We start from the raw sequence: 21663 nt of genomic DNA on the forward strand, positions 1-21663 counted from the left end.
AAGCTGACTCTAAATTCTAAATTGATGGAAGAGATGTTTTTTTTTTTTTACCCTGCTCCGGTTCTTTGTGTTGCTTTCCTCCCTCTAAGCTCTTTTCTCTTACCCTGTCTGTATTAAAAAGTTCCAAAATAGATGGGGAAATTACTTGAAAATATAATCAAATAAGGCACAGCTAGGAAAATATTGCCTTTCTTCTTGATTTTAAATGATAGATTGGAAAGGTTACGGGCAGGTGGGCAAACCTCGGGAAAGGTCTCAGTGCTTCCATTTCTGAACTTAAACTCATTTTTCTCTTATGTGTGATTTGCAAAATCTCCTTTTTATGTACCTTATTCTGACAGCTGGAACATTATAAGGATTTTTTGTGCGTAGTGGTGAGTTAACAGAATAACCTGAAGAGAAATTGTGTTTAATATACTGATGTAAACTTCAATGGCTGTTATCAATGAACTTCTGAGCTGAATTGCTGTAGTCCAGATTTCTTTTGTCTGGCCAGCATCTGGTGTTTTCAGGCTGGCATCTTCAAGAGAGAGTGAGCTGCTTTATGGTGTACCTTTCGGCAACTCAGAAGCAACTGAACTAGGATGACTGGGCTCTTGTGGTTTTTTTTTCAACCTGGCAAACTGATCTCTGATTGGTCTGTGTCAATTAGTTCCTAACTGGTATTGCATTTAACTGTTTTTTCATTGAATATTTAACCCAGCCTTTTAAAAATGGGATATTGGGATATACATTCCATGTCGAGATATTACTATTTTGTTCTACTTTATGCATTCCTGTTCATTAATCCAAATATACCTGCATATGCTCTTTTTCTCAGAGAATTACATCACAACATTTAAAAAGATGCAGCTACTATGGAATTCATGTATTGATTCACAAAGAATGAAACTGATAAATTCTAAAATTGTCTTGATCTTGATCTTAGTTGTAAATACTGGAATAATGCATGGTCACAAATTCCAATAACAAATCAATGAGGTTTCAGTTGTGTTAGGTCGCATGTCTCTATGCATTTGTCCTAAATTATTTCTCAGTGAAGCCGAAATTAAGAGTTGAAGTTTAAGCAAGAAATGTAACCAGAAGTTTGCACAATGCATCTCAGTGTTTGCCTTACCTGAGAACAGCTAACTTTGGAACTACAGTGGTTTTTAGAACTATATATTACTATTTTGTTAATAAGGGGAAAAAAGCCAACACAATTCAATGCTGTTTAGTGGAATTGTATTTCTTCAGATTCAGATTGTTAATGGACAAATGTCAATGGGAGCTGAGGAATCTGTGTGCTTAATCATGGTTTGCCCCAAAATGGCAGCAGCTGTTGTCTGAGTTGATGCAAGGACAACAAGGAATATTTGGGTGCCTTAATTAGCTAGAGGCTCATTTGTTGAAGGCCAACAGAAGATGAGGGGGAGAGTTCTACTGTTGACACGAAGTCTTCTTGCATGGATATTCTTTATACACCTCTCCTCTATTTGTAAACCCACAGTTTATGCCCATAATTGCACTAACTGTGTCTATACACTTAACCTCCCAAAGCCAGGGCAATCCTTCACCATAGGGGGAAGTGGTTGCTGCTTCTTCAGGAAGCACCATTTCAAAGTAGTAGTTGCCAAGCTTTCTCCTCTTCCTTTCCTTTTCTCTCTCTCCGCTGCCTGATGAGTTGAGTGTCAGGAACTGCCTGTAATGAGCTTATGTGCCAGAAAGTGATGATTTCCAACAGGACAAACTACAAGAGGTCTTGGTTGTTTAATCACAAATGTTTCATTACCCAAACTAGGTAACGAGAAGAGCAACGAAGAAGTGCAGCTTCAGTGCCTGGATTGAGGGGCATACAAGGCCACAGTGTATGTTGTTGTGAAAAGATATTAGGAAGCAACTGATTAGGGATATGCATAACAATAGGTGCTCTTAGTTTTTTGTTTTCTAATGACAATGTATTATTTATTACAACCAAAAGGTCATGCATGACTATCCAAAGGGATATAAAATGTCTAGAATAGAATAGAATAACAGAGGTGAAAGGTCTTCTAGTCCAACCCCCTGCTTAGGCAGGAAACCCTACACTACTTCAGACAAATAGCTATCCAACATCTTCTTAAAAACTTCCAGTGTTGGAGCCTTCAAAACTTCTGGAGGCAAGTTGTTCCACTGACTAATTTTTCTGTCAGGAAATTTCTCCTTAGTTCTAGGTTGCTTCTAAAAATACATATTTCCTAGGTTGCTAGAGTGTGTTGCTGTTGTTCACATTGTTATTTGGTTATATCTTGCAACTGCCTGATTTTGTATAATTATTCTCCCTCCTCTCCCCTGCCCCAACTCCCATCTTAATCACCTTTCTTTGTAGAGGTTGGTGTTAAATGATGTCATTATTCAGTAATTTTGTAGACCACCTTGATTAATTCATTTTTTTAAAATTTATTCTTGTAATGTTATATCTATTTCAAGTATAGTATATGTTATTATTTATTCTCTGATTCAGTTATTTATTTTAGAATGTTTTTGGTATATCACTCTGTGGAATTAATAAGAAATTTAAAGTTACTTCCATTTTTATATAGTGAAACTAAACAAGAAGTCACAAGGAACCATCAGAGGAACATGTTGGAATGATTTATTCAAATTAATATGCAGATTAGGACCAGTTTTCATTAATGACAGCTTATGAAGTTTTCATTTAAAAGAGATTAATCTAAGCTCTTCGCAGTCCCAGAGCAATGTTCGCATAGAAGATGCAATTCTCAGCTGATCTGCCAAGATTAATGATGGCTTCTGGATCACTTTCTGAGCAGCTGCTACGATCAAGTGAAAAAAAGAACAAGAAAAAGAAATTTCATTTCGATCTAGCTAGCCATAACTCTTGCCTCAAAGTCCCAGTTTCAGTGCAGAGAATAAATTATTCCCCTTTTGGTCTGCTCTGTTATTCAGAATTGAGAAGGCGGCAGGGAAGCCGTTGTGGCTCAGATCTTAGTGCCATCCCTGATACGCTTGTGACCTTGCTTGCCAGTGGGAATGAAAACATCAGGCTCTTGGCCAAACTGCGGCAGATTAAAGTAGACAAAACAACTCAAGAACATAGACAAAACTTTTAAGCGGAGTGGAGGATTTATTTTCTTCAGCTGCATATATAGCTGGATGGCATTTGATTATTGTGCTATCGCCAGCACTTGATCAGTAATAGCAGAAAAGAGTAGAAAAGGAGATTTATTACCCCAGGTTAGCCACATTTATGAGAAGACATTTTGTAGAAATTAAATAATTTTAGGATTTTATTTTATTTTTCACTCTTAATACAGGTAGCCCTTGACTTACAGCAGTCCATTTAGTAACCATTCAAAGTTACAACGGCACTGAAAAAAGTGACTTGCGACCATTTTTCACACTTACAACCTTTGTAGCATCCTCATGGTCCTCTGGACAAAATTTAGATGCTTGGCAACTGACTCATACTTATGACCACTGCTGTCTCCTAAGGTCATGTGATCACCTTTTGCTGCCTTCTGGCAAGCAAGTCAATGGATAAGTCAAATTCACTTAACAACTGGGTTACTAACTTATCAATTGCAGTGATTCACTTAACAACTGTGGCAAAACAGGTCGTAAAACTCACTAAATAAATATCTCACTTAACGACAGAAATGTTGGGCTCAATTGTGGTTGTAGGTTGAGTATTACCTGTACTTTTAAAGTCAAGAAACAAGAATGCAAGAAAACTGCACAGAACAATGTATCTCAAAATTTCATCATACTTTACTTATACCAATAAATTTAAAAGAAAAATTATTATTGTTAGCATCAGGTTTTCCCAGATCTAATGCAAATGTTATCCATCTGAGAAATCACTATTCAAGTTTTATCAGCAGTTTTTTCCCCATAAGAGCAATTTACCATATCTTTGCATATCAATTGTTCAATAATAGGTTATCTAAAAATGTCCACTTTTGAAGCAGAATGATTTTCAGAGAAAGAGAAATACTGTATATCTGTTTCATGAAATTGGTAGATTATCTTTGTTTAAATCCTTGAACAATTGGCAAGGTTCACATGCTCTGTAGATTAGAATGTCTTGCTTCACACAATTTGTTAAATCAAACCAAATAAACTCATATACAGCTTACCCACAGTGTATACAATCTAGTCCTAAAATGGAACTTCTGATGAAGATTTATGGCAAGCTAAATATCCCTAAAGCAGTGTTTTTCAACCACTGTGCCGTGGCACACTAGTGTGCTGTGACATAGTGTAAGGTGTGCCGTTGGAGAATTACTTTATATATAGTCAATATAGGCACAGAGTTAAATTTTTTTAACATTTTCTAATGGTGGTGTGCCTCGTGATTTTTTTCATGAAAAAAAGTGTGCCTTTGCACAAAAAAGGTTGAAAAACACTGCCCTAAAGGACCAGGAACAGTGATAAACAGAGATGTGAATTCTGGCCAGTGAAGTGTCTCTAGAAAAAGGACAAATTGTGAAATTTGCTCACTTGTACTCTGGGTAGCTGCTTGTTGTGAGAAGACTGCAGGAATTGAGATTTTGGTTCTCAATTCATGAGTTGAACGGCTGGGTTTGAGGGATTTCACTCAAGCTCACTGCTGTAATGCAGCCTATATGGACATAAGGTTGCTGAGAGTCATTTCTTAATCACTTTCAGAAATTGCTTCTTAATTACTTTTTAGCTATTACCAACCTTTGCAACAGAATGATATGGAGAAAGATGCTCCACTGGATATACAAATGAAAGCAGCTGGTGTCTTAATAATTAAAAGGGATATACAAATAACAAATCAAAAGAGTGACCTGGATAACTTTCCTATATTAGTTTTACAAAACAAATTTCTTAAAAGTTTGAAAAATTTTGTAAGAAGGGACAATGAGAAATAAGGGAACAAATCAAATTTTTGCCCAGTATTTGAAGGGATTAAAGACTGTTAAAAGAAAAAAGAAGGAATATAAACTTGGTGTTTTTGGTCAAGGTTAAAATAGATTGTTATCTCTGGTAACTTGCTGACCAGAATTGGATGACAAGGTTTTGTTTATAGATAAGAGATAAGATATGGGAAAATAGATCATTTGTTATATTTTAAGAGAAGTTATGAAAATTGTTTATACTTGTGGTGAAGGGAGAAGCCATTGCTTTATATATTTCTTTTATTTTCTTTACTATATTGTTACTCTTTTTCTATTGTTTTTTCCTCTGTACTTTATGTTTTTCTTTTTTATCTTTATAATTGTTATGCAGGGAATCAGGTGTGGCTTGGCACGAACTAAGAAGTAGAATCCAAATTCTCTTTCTGTCACATATTTATTCAGGCCTGGACGAAGGTGAGTCCCCCCATAAGACTGGATGAAACTCAAGTGCACATTTATATAGATTTCTTAGTTTTATTTGGTTACATAAGCAGGAAACAACTCATAGTAGATAAGACAAGAAATTCACACACATCCTGACGCGCTCATTATCAAGCTCTGTGGTTTCTTTTACAAGGTTTTCATGATGTTTTCATGAGGCTGGAGGCCTGCTGAGGCCAGTCTTTTATTTCTGTCATTTCAACATAAGAATCTACATCATCAGACCAACTCTCAAATCAGTTATTAAAATTCTGATTAACATAATGTTTAATAAAATTGTTACATAAAACTAGAAATCTAATCCTAAAATCAGAAGTCTATAAAATTTCAATTGAATTGTCTCCTTTGACAGTAAAAAAATTAATCACAGCACATTGCTTGATGTGAGAATATAATAATATAATAATCAATTAATAGAATAACAGTTGGAAGGGACCTCGGAGATCATCTACTCCAACCCCCTGCTCGAACAGGAAAGTCTAAACTGTTTTAGACAAATGGACGTTCAGTTTCTTGAATGCCTGATGGGGCATTCACAAGTACTGAAGGCAAGTCATTCCACTGTTCATTGTTCTCACTGTTAGGAAATTTCTCCTTGGTTCTAGCTTGTTTCTCTCCTTGATTAGTTTCCATCCATTGGTTTTTGTCTTGCCTGCTGGTGCTTTGGAAAATAGTTTGCCCCCCTCATCTTTGTGGCAGTCCCTTGAATACTGGAACACTGTTATCATATCTCCCCTAGCCCTTCTTTTTACTAGACTAGACATACCCAGTTCCTGCAACCGTTCTTCATATGTTTTAGTTTCCTGCCCCCTAATCATCTTAGCTGCTCTTCTCTGCACTTTTCAGAGTCTCAGTGTTCATTGCAAGCTTATATTTCACAAATAATAGAAACACAATATCTTCTCAGAGCAACTTCCTCTCAACTTAAGTGAAAGAACAGAGGCTAAAGAACATGTCAGAGCTTGTAACTCATCAGTTTTGCCATTTGTTGGCATCTTTGAACATCAATTAACTGCTGTTAACATAGAAAGTCTGTGTGTATGTGTGTGTGCACATGCATATATACATATGTGTAGTTGGAAGATCCAAAAATATACAGTTTTGCAAAGACTCTTGGGAGTCTTTTTAGGGCCCCTGGGAAGCCGGTGAGATGGTTCCAAATACCACAGAATTCAGGATGTCTTAAATTCGACACTCATTTGAAGGACAGTCTAGAAATTTGGATTCCATATACTACAAGACTTGAATGCAAAGTAACATCTCCAATGTTTTGTCTTCTGAGTCAGTGATCAGATAATGAGTTATGAAGATGAATTTCTTTCTTGATTATTAGGTTGATTCTTAAGACTTGGAGATTTTTCTTTCATGTTTAGTATGTAAGGACAAATTAGTACATTCATTGTTTCATCACCATCAATATCTCTCACTCTTGGGTTAAGACCTTTCTTACTATCTGATGTTCTTATTGACACTATTGCATGACTCCATATAAAGTCCTTACCAGTGAGGTAATTCACAGCTGGAGAGAGAAAAATTCATTCTCTTATTTATTCATATTTATATTCGTGTGTGTGTGTGAGTGTGTGTAAAATACATACATATATACATACATATATACGTACATATATACATACAATAGCAATAGCAGTAGACTTATATACCGCTTCATAGGCCTTTCAGGCCTCTCTAAGCGGTTTACAGAGAGTCAGCATATTGCCCCCAACAATCTGGGTCCTCATTTTACCCACCTCGGAAGGATGGAAGGCTGAGTCAACCCTGAGCCGGTGAGATTTGAACCGCTGACCTGCTGATCTAGCAGTAGCCTGCAGTGCTGCTTTTTAACCACTGTGCCACCTTGGCTCATGTATGTATGTATGTATTTATATATATATAAAACTCGCACACAATACACCCCTGCAAGGTGAGTTATGCTGAGAGAAAGTGACTGCCTAAAGTCACCCAGCTGGCTTTCATGTACAAGACAGGAATAGAACTCTTAGTCTCCTGGTTTCTATCCTGTGTTAAACAACAGAGCAATTTCTCTCTCTCTCTCTGTCTCTGTCTCTCTCTCTCTCTCTCCCTCTCTCTCCCTCTCTCTCCCTCTCTCTCCCTCTCTCCCTCTCCCTGTCTCCCTTCCTCTCCCTCTCCCTCCGTCCCACTCTCCCAAGCCAGCAAACTTTTTCCCAGGAAGTTTTAAGTAATTATTTGAAGCTTCATTCATTGTCTCTGCACCTCTGCATCTGACCGGAACTAGATGGGTGGAAATGCCAGCGTGACAGAGGAAGATTGGACCATGTGATAGACTTGTGATATTTGGAATGCTGACACTTATTTTGTTACCTTAGCTTCACAAAATACCCATGCTTGAAATGTTATTGTTTTGTAATCAGTAATTTATTTTGTATTGTATGTTTTTGGGGAGGGAGGAAAAGAAAATATGTGGCATATGTTTCTTTTTCAAGATTATGTTGCTTAATTCATACTAGTTTTTTTCCATTCCCTAAATGCCAGATAGATTGTTTTAAAGAAATTCTTGCTGGCAAATTATTAACTTTCCCATTTGATCTATCAAATCGGGTGTATAAAAAGACCTTTGGATCTTCCCAAGAGAACAAAAACACAGGAAGGTGAGGAAAAAGAGAAGGCTTATGGCAAGCAAAGTTTCTATAAAACTTACATTCTGGGAGTGAAAAGCAACTCGCCAGATATCCTTAATCACTAACCTATCCACTTTTTTCAGGATATTAATCATCGCTTATTCCTGGTGGATTCGGGGCATGGTTTCTGTTTTCAAAAGCTTGCCAGTCACTGGTAAAATCTGTTGGAGGCTCAATTTTACTTTCACCAATGAGAAATCCTCTCTCAAAATGACTCTCAAGGACCATGGGCTACATTTCTTCCGCAGTGCTGTGGATACAGTCTTGCCGGGGCCGATGATGAGAAGGGCCTTGGTGCTAGAACCAGGTGGGTGCCCCAGACTTTTGCTACATGGCCGTCCTTTTGAACTGAGGAGAAATCTATACCTGGTTGGCTTTGGAAAGGCTGTTCTGGGCATGGCAGCAGTGGCTGAGGACATCCTCGGAGGTTACCTCACTCAGGGAATAATCAGTGTTCCTCGAGGCATCCAAGAAACTCTGCGACATGCAGGAACGAGGTAAGGAAGACGGCCATATTTTATGGAGATGACATACAAAATCTGCCTTGGAAGCCAGCTTCAAGAATCCTATCTTGAGTCCTTCTTGGCTTGGTGTATCTTAAATCTCAGTTTCCTACTTAGCTACTTGGACAGGTTTATGGAGATACTTCCTATTTTTACTTACCCTGAGGAAAAAAACAGAAGCCTGATGTTTTGAGTTCTCCTTAGAATTTTAGGTGATCAATATTCTTTTGTTTTCCTTTCATTATCACATTAATTATCCTGGCTGGCCATCTGTTTAAGAAGTTTTGAATATCATGGGTTTCAGCAGTACAAAGCTCAGCTAATAAATGACTCTTTTTTGGAAAAACAAATGCTGCAGGGAAATGTTGCTGAAGCCGCACAGCCGAATCCAAGTCCTGGAAGGAGCGAGAGACAATCTTCCTGATAAAGAAGCTTTGGAGGCAGCCAGGGCCATCTTAGAATTAGCCAAGAGTCTCACAGCAGATGACCTTCTCCTGGTATTAATTTCAGGTGAGGCTTAAGAGCCCAAAAGGACAGAGAGGCTTTTGTCACCTCCAGATGCTTTTTAAATTCCCATTTTCTAGCCTTGTTATATTTTTGCACGTTCTGCAAGTGTGGTTGGCAACTAGGTTGAGTTGTCTGCTGTGACAAAGAAGAAGAGCAGATGGCATGGGGAGGTGACTCAGGGTGGTTTTCAGTATGACTTTGCCCTGGGTGATGCTGACTGGCCCTTGAAGCACCCTTGTGCTTCCTTGTGTCAGTGTGCTTTGGAAATCGTATTCTTGCTGGCCCTGGTAGCCTTCTCCATCACCTGCCCTTAGCTTTTGCGGCTGTTCTGCCATGGGGAAAGTGGGATCTTCTGCAATGGAAGGAAATCTAATACTAATAGTTTTGTGTAAATGTTTTTTTTTATAGCTTGCTAAAATAAATGTGGTAATTTCATATGAGTCATTTGTATATAGTTTCCATGATCTACACAGATGGGTTCTGTGTCTGCCTGATGCATATTTTTTTCCTCTTTCTCCATCTAATTCAGCTTTACTGAAAAATAAGATGTATGTATGCTCTGGCTCTTAATTTGCAACTGATCTCTAAAATAGATTCTGTTGTTCTATTGAGCTTTCCAGTCCAATGAAACTGCTCTAGCTTTTCTTGCTTAGAAATTTCAACACTACTTGGCTTTTTTTTGTCCAGAAGGTGGCAGTCCAGAATCAGAATATACCATGTAATATTGAAAAATACAGTAAGCTGAGAAGTAGCATGAACATAGAATATAGAATAACAGAGTTGGAAGCGACCTTGGAGATCTTCAAGTCCAACCCCCTGCTTGAGCAGGGGACCCTAAACCATTTTAGACAAATGGTTGTCCGGTCTCTTCTTGAAAACGTCCAGTGTTGGAACACACACAGCTTCTGAAGGCAAGCTGTTTCACTGATTAATTGTTCTCATTTAAGGAAAATTCTCCTTAATACTAGGTTGCATCTCTCTTTAATAATATTTTACCCATTACTCCTCTTCCCATCCCCAGATGCTTTAGAGAATAGGTTGATCCTGTTGTCCATGGAAGAGTCAAGTGTGCCAAAGAGTTGACAAATTTGTTTGGTCTGAAGGGCAAGGAAGAACTGAATAGAACATTCTAAGTAGTCATGTTTTGGAGGTATACATCATAGCATTCATTTCATCTTGATGTTCTTGGTATCAGTTATGTTGGTGCTATTAATGCACAGATTGTTCTTTCCACTATTTTTTTAACTCTCAACTACCGTATTTTTTTTGGAGTATAACACGCTCCGAAGTATAAGACACACCTACCTTTACGGGAAGAAAACAAGAAAAAAAATCTGCCTCTGTCTCCCAACAATTTGTCTCCTTGTAGCAAATAGCAAACAGCCTGTTTCAGTTTCAGTTTAAAACCTGATTAGCACAAGGGGGAAAAAAATCTGCCTTTGCCTCCCAGTAATTTGCCTCCTTGCAGTAAACAGCGTGTTTCAATTTCAGCACAGCCTGATTAGCACAAGGAAAAAAAAATCTGCCCAGCAATTTGCTTCCTTGCAGCAAACAGCATGTTTCTATTTCAGCACAGCCTGATTAGCACAAGCAGCTGATTGTCGGTAGGATCGGCCTCCTGATGATCAGCTGTTTCTGGCTGCAGGGATTGCCATAGCCTATTGCTGCCTCTGTGCACCCCATTTTTAGCCTCCACACCCAGTGTTCGGCCTCTGCACTCCCCATTTTCTGCCTGTTCTGGGAGGCGGGGATCGGAATGGGTAGAAAATGGGGGCACAGCTGATGGTCGGGATGCCAATCCAGTTGACAATCAGCTGTTTATGCTAATCAAGCTGTACTGAAGCCGAAACAGGCTGTTTGCTGCAAGGAGACAAATTTCTGGGAGGCAGAGGCCAAAGGGTGGGGGCCGGTGGGTGGGTGGGGCTACATTCGGTGTATAAGATGCACTCAAATTTCCACCCTCTTTTAGGGGGGGAAGTGTGTCTTATACTCTGAAAAATATAGTTTTTCTTTTTGTTTGAGGCATAAGCAATAGTATGACTACATCAGTATGCCCTAAAGGCAGTCTAGGAAACCCAAATATTTGCAGAATCTCTCTTTAAAAGAAAAAAAAAACTTTACTTGTAAATATATTTGAATTGTAAGCAGCCCAGAGTCATTGACCAAGATGGGCAGCTGTAGAAATTGAATGAATGAATAAACAAATACATAAAACATCTTTAATAAATTTAAGAAACTCTTGAGCAGCTTACATGAGAATGTTATGGGGAGTTCTTAAACAGGAACTTAATTCCCTTTATTAGCTTGAAACAGAATATTCACTGAATTATATGAAACAAAGATACTGAGCCAGCTAGTAATTGCACAGTATGATAGGGTAAAATATATACATAATCATTTTGAGTAACTGAAGCAATTTTAAAATGTTTAGTTTCAGTTGTATAATGCTATGCGAAACATAAGTAAACAAAAATTAAGATCTTATTCATAATATAGCTCTTCTGAAGATTACCCATGATCAAACTGCTTTTATCTAAGAAATAACAGATACCACTAAATTTATGTAAGGAAGGAAGTTTTCAGTCTGAATGCATATTCCATTGGCTGGTATAAGATCTCTTCAGCTCTTTCCCTTATTTCATTGAAGGTATAAAAATGCCATTCCCCAAGACCCCCCCCCCTTTCACTAAGGCTTGTGTTACCTGAAACTCTGCAATTGATCATCTGATTTCTCTTTTCAAGACTCTGAAAATGTTAATAGAAATTTTATTTATTTATTTTATTTGGTTTGTCAAACATGTACAAGGTAACAGGTATAAGTATAAACATGAACAAAGGAAATGACTACAAATAAATGGGGCCAGTAGGACAGGGACGGAAGGCATGTGGTGCATTTATGCAACCCCCCTTTACAGACCTCTTAGGAATAAGGGAGGTACACGGTAGACAGTTTAAGATTGAAGCTGTGGTGGTTTGAGGATGTAACAATGGAGTCAGGTAGAACATTCCAGGCATTGACCATTCTATTGCTGAAGTTGTATTTTGTACAATCAAGTTTGTTGTTAGTTTGAATTTGTTGTTGTTGCTGCTGCTAAGTCTGCTTGGCTCTCCACAGCCCCATGGACCACATCTCCCCAGGCTCCCCTGTCCTCCCCTGTCTCCTGAGGTTCACACAAACCCATACTCTTTGCATCAGGAACAATATCTAACCATCTCATGCTCTGCTATTCCTCGTCTCCTCTTGCCTTCTGTATTTCCCAGCATCAGGGTCTTTTCCAATGAATTAACAGCAATCCTGGTCTACAAATGACAGACAGTATTAGCTCTGACTACTGAATCCCTTCTGCACATCTAGTTTTATAAAAGATCGTCAAGCATCTGATAATATCAGATTACTAATTTCTATTCTGGATATACATTCAGAAAAACTGAAATTGGCATTGATAGTTTTGTTGAATGATGGAAAAAGCCTTCCATGTGATGTAGTGGCAATAGATTCTGCCTAAACACAGATTTTTTAAATTTTAATTCTATTCATATGTGATATTCAAATATTTAAAGCATTTAAATTATTGCAGGAAGAATTTGGATTGCCTAACATTGCAAAATGCCAATGTAGATTGTATTGTCCAAATGCATTGTCAGTTTCTCTAGATTTTCAAAACATTTTCCCAAAATCACTGATTTGGGAATGATTCTAATTCTACCTTTTTTTCCTAAATAAACAATTAAAAAGTTCCACTAAGGTAGGCATTAGTTATTTGGAAGAAGAATTGACTAAAGAATTGAAGCATCTCATTAAAAATGAATGGTTAAGAGTTTTTAAGAATAGTATGTTTCTTCTGATTTCAATATGACATTAATAAAAGTACTTTTAACATATGATAAGCACACCAAATAATATTTTTAAATGTTTGGATGTCAATCACATGTAGCATGTATAAAAAGGATGAAGGAACACATATATGTTCTTTTAAGTGACTTGATCCACATTACCCAGTTAATGGTTTTATACTCATAAAAGTATTAGTGTGGTACTACAAATACTTTAATACAATTTAAAGATGTGAATGTACTTTTAATTATGGACCACTACCACCATCACACAAATTAGAACTACTGTATTTTTTGGACTATAAGACACACCTAAATTTACAGGAAGAAAACAAGAAAAAATAGTTTTTAGTCTCCATGTGTTGCATTTTCACCCTCCCCAGCCCCCAGAAGCACTCTGCAGTGCTTTCCATGGCCCGTTTTAGCAAAAAAACAAAAACAAAAAAAACCCCATTGTGTGCCTCCCAAGCCCTCTGTGCGTCTCGTTTTCACCCTCCCAGATCCACAGAAGCACTCCATGTCAGGTTTCTGAAAAATGCCCTAATTAACTTCTGAGCCTCGAGTTGACACGGCCAGTTTTCACCAAAAATGGGCCTGTTTTTGCAAAAAAATTGGCTTGTTTTTGCCAAAAACTAGGCTGCAGTGTGCTTCTGGAGGTCTGGGAGGGCAAAAATGGGACACATGGAGGGCTTGGCAGCCCAAAAATGGCTCTGTTTTTGGCCTGTAACGTGCTTTTGGGGGCCTGGGAGGGCAAAAATGGGATACATGGAGGGCTTGGGAGACCAAAAATGGGCCTGTTTTTGATGAAAACAGGACATGCTGAGCACTGCAGAGCGCTTCTGGGGGCCAGGGAGGGTGAAAACACGATGCATGGAGGGTTTGGGAGGCCAAAAACACCTGTATTCGGTGTATAAGACACACCTAAATTATTTACCCACTTTTTTGGGGGGTGGGAAGGTGTGTTTTATACTCTGAAAAATACGGTAATCTCTGTCGAATATTATACTTCAATGGTGGACCGATGGTATGGTCCCAGATTTATAATTTGTAGATTAGCAATATGTATTTTCTTTCTGTTTATGAATGGAATCTCTCTTGATGTAATGGAAAGATTGGTCAATATTAATTTGTGTTGTCAAGATGCAAAGATGAATTTAAATATTGGTTTGATATGTTCTGTTATTTGTTTTTTTGCCTTTTTCTCTCTATATGTTTTCTTTTAATTTCACCCATTTTGTCTCTTTTTTGCATATTAAAGAACGTTAAAACATTGCATGGGTTATTGGGCATCTCAAGCTACAGTGTGTGTCACTGTAGGACACAAAGGCCTGCGATCCTGGCGTCCTTTCTAGAAGCATTGCTATTTACTCGGTTGTAAGATAACTGTCATGCAAAACTGATTCATGGTATGGACATGGTTGGATCAGGGATGAAGCTGAGACAAAAGAAGTCTGGAGCAGGGGTCAGCTTGCTTGTGTTTCACTCACAATGCCTTTCCGCTTAAATTGGCACAATTCTGCAAGCTTGGGTAGCATGTTCTTTATTCAGGGGCAATATCGGCTATGTGGGAACTTTCAGGCATATCTTTTAAAAATACATTCACGCTTACACCTCACTCATCCTCCACCACTGGCCACAATCAACCTTTTTTTAGGTCTTGCATTTTAGATGTGTTAAATTTACATTTTTAAAATGTAAAAACATAGGCTGCGTGAAGAAGGAATTCCAGATCAGGGAGGCAGAAATTAATCAGCGTGGCTACTGATTTTATTTTTATATGTATAGGCACATTGTGTTCCTGACCTTTAATGCATATGCATCACACGGGGCACCTTAAAACACTTGAAATAAGTGCAAGATTTACATTTTGGCAGCGTTCGGAAAAGCGTACAAAGATATCTAATAGGAATAATCATGTCTTCTAAAACTGAACTGGATATTGAATGCCTTCTTAAAATAGAAAGGCTTTGCCTATTTGCAAAATATTATCCAATAGGGCGACAGTCTAGACTCCCAAGGAGAAGATTCCAGAGTTTGAAAGCTAGCGTATTTTTTGGAATATAAGACGTAACTTTTTCCCTCAAAAAAGAGGCTGAAAATCTGGGTGCATCTTATACACTGAATACAGCATTTTTTTGCCTCCTGAAACTCTGCCCCCTTCACCAAAATGGCCATGTACAGCCTTTAGGAGGCTTCCAAAGTGCTCCTGGGGCTGGGGAGGGCAGAAATGAGGGGGAAAAAACGGGCCGTTTTTTGCTCAATTTTGCCCCCCTCCCCAGCCCCCAGGAGCACTCTATAAGCCTCCTAAAGGCTATGCATGCCCTTTTTGGGACACAAAATGGGATAGTTTTCATGAAAAATGGGCTATTTTTTGCTCATTTTTGCCTCACCCGCCCCCCCCCCCAGGAGCATTCTACAAGCCTCCTAAAGACTATTCATGCTTTTTCTTTGAAAAAAAAAAAACTAGCCTGTTTTCGCAAAAAAAAGGCTGTTTTGGGGAGGTCTGCAGAGTGCAAAACCTTTTTTTAAAATTTGCCTCTTCAAAGTCTTGATGTGTCTTATACTCCGGTTCATCTTATACTCCAAAAGATACAGTATTAAGAAGGCAATCCCTGAGGTATCTTGGACCCTAAGCCTGTAATGAATTACAAAATTACTCTCAGTGCTTTGAATTGTGCTACAAAATAAAGAGGTAATTGTTGGCAATTGTTATAGGACTGGGGTATAGCAATGCCTTCAGACATCTAACCCATTTGCCTCACCTATTGCTATTGCTAGAACCCAATTTAGAACCCACACAATCCCTAGCAGTAGATAAAAAAGAGAAGTGGAGCTACATGCCACTGAGAGGTCCTGCAGAATGACAGGGACATAATGCCCCTGTCTTGATTTCACGGTGGATTATTTACCAGGGCAACCAAAGTTTTTTCTAGCCCTCATTCCCAGTTCTCAAGCTAAAATGAGTCTAAGCAACTTGTTTCATCCAGGAACTCCTGAATCTGAGGTGCCAGACTATGGTTAACCACCTTGTTCAAGAATAGCAAATTGGAAAATTATCTAACAGGATGGGGAACTAGAAAGGACTTTTTAAATTAGAGGTTTCATACTAGCGCTCCCTTCTCCCCCCCAAAGGCTGGATGTTCAATGAAGGATTGGTCATCTATCTGACTGGAACTTCCTTGGTGGCCTTAGATAGAGAAGACAAGTGTCAAGGGTACGTATAGTTTGTCTTAATCTACTAAAGAAGTTGTTAATAACCTGCTGTATGAATAGAACCTCATCTGTCACATCAAAACACAAGGAGACATAGCGGGATCTGATTCTGACATATGAATGAGAGTAATTGTTCTTGAATCTAGGGTGGAGACATTCCCTACAACTTGAGTAAAGATCTGCTGGCAATGAGATAGAAGATAGATGAACTTAATGAGATAGATATAAAGAGAATCTACCATCCCAGGAAGAGTGATCAGTATGATACTGCGGTTTGAAGGAAAGTCTACTCATATTTATACAGGCAATTCTTTTGAAAGACATCCTTATCATATGCCACTGCCTACTGTCCCTAGGTTTTTGGAAGCCACTGCTCTCATATGAGAATAATTCCCTTTCTGGTTAATGTTGCCATGAGTAAAATTCTAACAGTTGGTTAAAATTCCCTATATAATGGTTTTTCAGGGGTATTATTTTGCAAGATATTGTGCTTCAATCTTCAGCCTATTTTGTATTTCATGGCAGTTTTTGAACTGACATTGACATAGAGTTGACCTTGAGGCCTTTCACTACTCTCGTGATCTATTATTTCCATGGACTTTCTGTTAGTTGTGATTGTGCACCCATTGCTCAGGTGGTCTGTCTGGTTCTTGAGATACTGCTTTTTAATGGATTGTCTCCCTCTAATCCATCCATCCCTGACACCCAGTTGCAGTTCACGTCCCTTCTCTATTTTGCTTAAACTGACCTTGTATTTACAGTTCGTTTTATGCAGAAATAACAAGCACTGTAAGATGCATTCTCATCTGTACACGTGATTCCACCCTGTGAGTCTATGGCTTTCTTTACATAAGTAAACCTGAATGGATTTCAGGATGAAACTTTCAATTCACTGGATTATTGGGTGTCTAATTTTGAGAGCTGTGTGTTCTGAAAATAATTCTTAAGAAGTGTGTTGGATTTTGTGTGAGCTCAATCCTTCTCAGCTATTCGTTTACCCTACTTTATATGAAAAAATGGCACTGTTTGAAGAGACATGTTAACTTAAATCTGTAGATTCCTTAAACCGTAATCATCTTTTTTTCAGGCTTACACAAAAAAGCGGGGAGCTTTAATGGTTAGCAGAAATAGGTTGCAATCATGTGAGTTCAGAGGCATTTCTCAATATTGTAGATTTGGAGAGGGGAGGAGTGTTTAGGAAGTGAATGATCCCTATTATATCTCATTGTCACGTCCAGCCTAAGAATGAGATAAAACGATACAGCCAACATTCAGTTATTTAGTTGCTCACATCATATAGACAGAATCTTGCCAGACTAAACCTATACTACTCTCACCCTAACTAGATTCTAGGGAGTGGCTATTCTAGCTTTCTTCTTGATCCAACTTCGGGTTGTGGTGCCTCTTGTCTTGCTCCCCTCCTTGGAATATTCTTTCTTCTTTCTGAGAAACTGCCCCTTCACTGCAATCCAACCCCTTCATACACACAATCCATCATACACAATGATATGTAGTTAACTTTCCTGTGCTGCCATTGCTGCCACATCATCATCATCATTTCCAGATTTTCTATCTCGTACTTGCAAAGATGAATTTTGTAAGATATTAACACAGCCCACCTGTAGTTTTCTTGGCAAGGTATTTCAGAAGAGGTTTGCCCTTTACTTCTTCCTGGGGCTGGGAGTGACTGCCCAAGGTCACCTGGATGTCTTAATGCCTTAAGGCAGGATTAGAACTCAAGGTCTCTGGTTTCTAGTCTGATGCCTTAACCACTGCACTAAATTGGCTCGCTACCTTTAATAGACATGGGAGGAAAGCTACTTTGCCCTTTTAGAAGGAGTTTATATGTAAATCTCTGTTTTAATCACTTGATAGGAAAGTAACCCCGGTTGTCATTCTGTAAAATAATCACTGAAAAGCAGGAGGAGAAAAATTGCAAAGGATGGAAAGAGGCAAAGAAGAAAATATTGCCTTGATAGGCCCCTCTTTGGGGGGGGGGTGGCTGTTGTCGTCTGATAGAGGCTTGGCAAGAAAGGAGCCTTAGCACTAGCACTTAGACTTATATACCGCTTCATAGTTTACAACCCTCTTTAAGCGGTTTACAGAGCCAGCATATTACCCCCAACAATCTGGGGGAATTTTACCCACCTCGGAAGGATGGAAGGCTGGTGAGAGTCGATCTGCCAAACTGCTGGGGCAGCTGGTGATCAGCAGAAGTAGCCTGCAGTACTGCACTCTAACCACTGTGGCTCATGTTGCCTAAAGGCATACTTTCTGCCTTTTAGGAGGTGGATCTGCTCTTTTGCCTGCACCTATCCCTCCTGCCACCCTCGAAGACAAGGCCACCATCACCAGGTTACTTGCTTCAAAAGGAGCCACCATTCAAGAGCTGAATACTGTTCGAAAGGCTCTCTCTTTGTCAAAAGGTGGGGGCCTGGCTCGGATGGCTCATCCTGCCCAGGTAAGTGTATTAAAAGCTGTCTTGGCCCAATAACTCTTTTTTTTTTTTAAATGCCAGTTGTAGCGTCTAGACCCGTGATGGTGAATCTAAGGCAACGCGTGCCCGAAGTGGCACGTGGAGCCATATCTCCTGGCAGGCGCGGCATTGTCCATTCCTCTTCCGGGTTTCTGGTGCACATGTGCACGCAATGATCAGCTGGCCGTTTGTGCAGCAGTGCCGGAAACTAGAAGAGCTGGTATTCTATCTTCTGGTGTGAGCATGTGTGCCGCCCAGCTGATCATCGTGCACGCATCCGCACCGGAAACCAGACGTTCATTTTCCAGCTGTGCTAAAAACTTGCAAAGCATGCCATCAAAAAGTCTGATTGTTCAGCTGTAATGAAGACTATGAATTACCATAAGTAAAAACAATGCCTTGTTGCTTAATTTTTCTTTTACCCAATTTGTAAATAATTTGGGTTGAGGGATTTGATTTTTAAAAAAACTTTTCTGTTTTGCAGAAATTGCATGTACATTTAACAATTAAGAACTTAATTGTTAAATGTACAGGTAGCTTTTGACTTACAATCAATTGTTTAACATGTTTGAAGTTACAATGGTGCTGGGGAAAAAAAAGTCTGGTCCTCACATTTATGCCCACTTACAAATGTTACATCACCACCATGGTCAAATAGTCACATGCTCATGATTTGTAACTTATTTTGCCAGTTTCCAGCAAAAACCTGGTGATTGGGAAAATTGTGGATTCGCTTAATGACTAGAGTGATTCACTTAACAAGTGTTGTAAAAATAATCATAAAATTGAATTCAACAACTGCAAGAATGTATGGCAGAAATTCTGGTCCTAATTGTGGTCATAAGACAAGTACTACCTGTATAACCTATGAAATATGACCTATTTTTCATAAAAGCGAAAGACAATAAATAATTTTGTCAGAGCAGTAGGGAAGAAATTGAAGAATGATTCATACTTTATATGTCAAACACAGTTCTGTCTATTAGTAATACACTGAGGCTGTTCTTTTTTAGAGCAGGAATCATATAGCATATAAAGACATCGATTAGCTACATCAGTTTTTCAGCAGGCAGGAAATGTGAAGGTGGCTGCCTTTCCTTTTCCTAGGACTCTGGCTCAGTTTCCTTTCACTTATGTAGGATTTCTCCAAATCCCTTTCAGTGCAGATTCAAATATATATGTTATTTTGTATACGATTCCAAGGAGTGCAGTTAGTCAACTAAAGCCTCTTACAGCATTAATGTAATTATTTTATTTTAGTCTATCAATCTTATGATAAAATTGGTGTAGGTTTATAACTGAGCTTCTAAAATGCCTCCAATTGCAATCTATTGTTTCCAGACAGGATTTGTGGTAGGGTGGCCTTTTTTGTGTGTGCCTTCAAGTTAGTTTTTGTCAGGTTAAACACAAGAATAATGAAGAGCAATTCAGCCAGAGTTCAATTCTTTATTTGCCTACACACAGAGTCATTGTTAAACAATGGAATTATTGGGATAATATTTCAAAGGATAGATGGAAAGATGAGATCTGGTCTTTGAAAAGTATCTGATAAAAATCCATCCTGTAACAATCCAAAATAGAGAAATGTTGTTTTATAAGGAATGGTGGAATGTCATTTGTTGTATAAGTCATACCTGAAAGCAATTTATTTTAAATATTATCAGCATATTAAAATTCACCTATATATTTTTTTCAAAAAATTCAGGGTAGGCATAGTTTAAAATAGGAACCAAATTCCAATACAATATGAAAAATATTTTACTATCGCTTATTTATTTCAGGTTTTGAGCCTCATCCTCTCTGATGTCATTGGAGACCCATTGGACATTATAGCAAGTGGCCCGACCGTTGCCAGTTCTCACAGCATGCAGGACTGCTTTCAGATACTGGCCAAATACAGTGTATTGAATGCCTTGCCAAAGTCTGTGTTGACAGTCCTCTCTAGCTCTGTCACAAAGCACAGCACCCAGCAAGACTATTCCCACGTCTACAATGTTGTGATTGGATCCAACAGGCTAGCTTTGGAGGGAGCCAAGTGCCAGGCAGAACAGTTGGGTTACCTGACTATTCTCTTGAGTGATGCTGTGGGTGGGGAGGTCAGCACTGTTGCCCATTTCTATAGCCTATTGATTCAGTTTGTGTGCTTGAGCCTTCTGAAAGATGCTGGAAATAGACCTTTAAGAGACTCTGTGAAAGAGAGGCTCGCGGTCGTTGCAGAACAGCTGGAGATTCCAGTCTCGAGCCTGATAGACCCTCTAACAACAATGAAAGAAACTCATGCAGAAAACCCCATATGTCTTCTGGCAGGTGGAGAAACCACCGTGCAGATTCAAGGAAGTGGGAAGGGTGGAAGGAACCAGGAACTGGCTCTGCGAGTGGCCTTGGAACTGCACAGAGCTAAATCCACTATGGAGGGAAGCTGTGTTAATAAATACGAAGTCATGTTTTTGAGTGGTGGAACTGATGGACAAGATGGGCCAACAGAGGCTGCTGGGGCCTTCTGCAGCCAGGATCTGGTGGAGGAGGCCGAGCAGGAGGGCTTTGACGTGGGAAGCACATTGAGCAATAATGATTCATACACATTTTTCACCAAGTTCCAAAATGGACATCACCTTTTGATGACAGGCCTGACAGGCACAAATGTCATGGACATTCACGCTGTTTTAATCAGAACCCGAAGAACTTAGTGATGTCACAGACACTGAGTTGTTTTGATTACGAAGGAATCTGTGGTCAACCCAAATGGAATGTCTCTGTACAGGCTGTTAATAACAGGGCCCTAATGGACGGATATTGATAAACAAGTGAGGGACACTTTGTTGTTCTAATTAGATCACGGAAACAGCTGCTTGAAACTTTTTCATCACAATTAGATTTTTATAGCAACTTTATTCAGTAGTATGAAGAATTCTTCTGGTCATTCTGAATGGGGCAGGCCGAAAAAGAGGAGCTAACAAAACTATTTAATCATGAGGATGGCATCCAGAGGGCACCTCAGTTTTGTAAATCTTTTGTCATTTAAGATTGGCTCACAGTATTTTATAACTGTAGCCTTCTCGGATATTAAACAGGAGTTTGTCTAATACGGAGCTTGCTTTCCTTCCTCCCCCCGCCCCCCCCAACTT

At 39.0% G+C, this 21663-nt stretch overlaps 1 protein-coding gene across 2 annotated transcripts in view; it reads left to right on the forward strand.

Moving 5' to 3' along the window:
* Positions 1 to 21636, forward strand: part of GLYCTK (glycerate kinase) — a 26161-nt gene extending 4525 nt beyond the window's left edge. Inside the window, exons 1-5 of one of the 2 annotated variants that reach the window (XM_014058287.2) lie at positions 7845 to 7975; positions 8089 to 8502; positions 8867 to 9018; positions 18348 to 18523; positions 20320 to 21636. In XM_014058287.2, coding sequence (XP_013913762.2) covers positions 8126 to 8502; positions 8867 to 9018; positions 18348 to 18523; positions 20320 to 21225 — 1611 coding nt within the window. In that variant the 5' untranslated portion in view covers positions 7845 to 7975; positions 8089 to 8125 and the 3' untranslated portion in view covers positions 21226 to 21636. Of the gene's footprint in view, positions 1 to 7844; positions 7976 to 8088; positions 8503 to 8866; positions 9019 to 18347; positions 18524 to 20319 lie in introns of those variants that run through there. The other variant, XM_087709195.1, reaches the window with a different exon arrangement.
* Positions 21637 to 21663: the final 27 nt, after the last annotated feature.

Source organism: Thamnophis sirtalis, unplaced genomic scaffold (assembly GCF_051295495.1).
Source record: "Thamnophis sirtalis isolate CommonGarterSnake01/CBP01778 unplaced genomic scaffold, rThaSir2_p1.2 scaffold_3, whole genome shotgun sequence".
NCBI classification, from domain to species: Eukaryota; Metazoa; Chordata; class Lepidosauria; order Squamata; family Natricidae; genus Thamnophis; species Thamnophis sirtalis.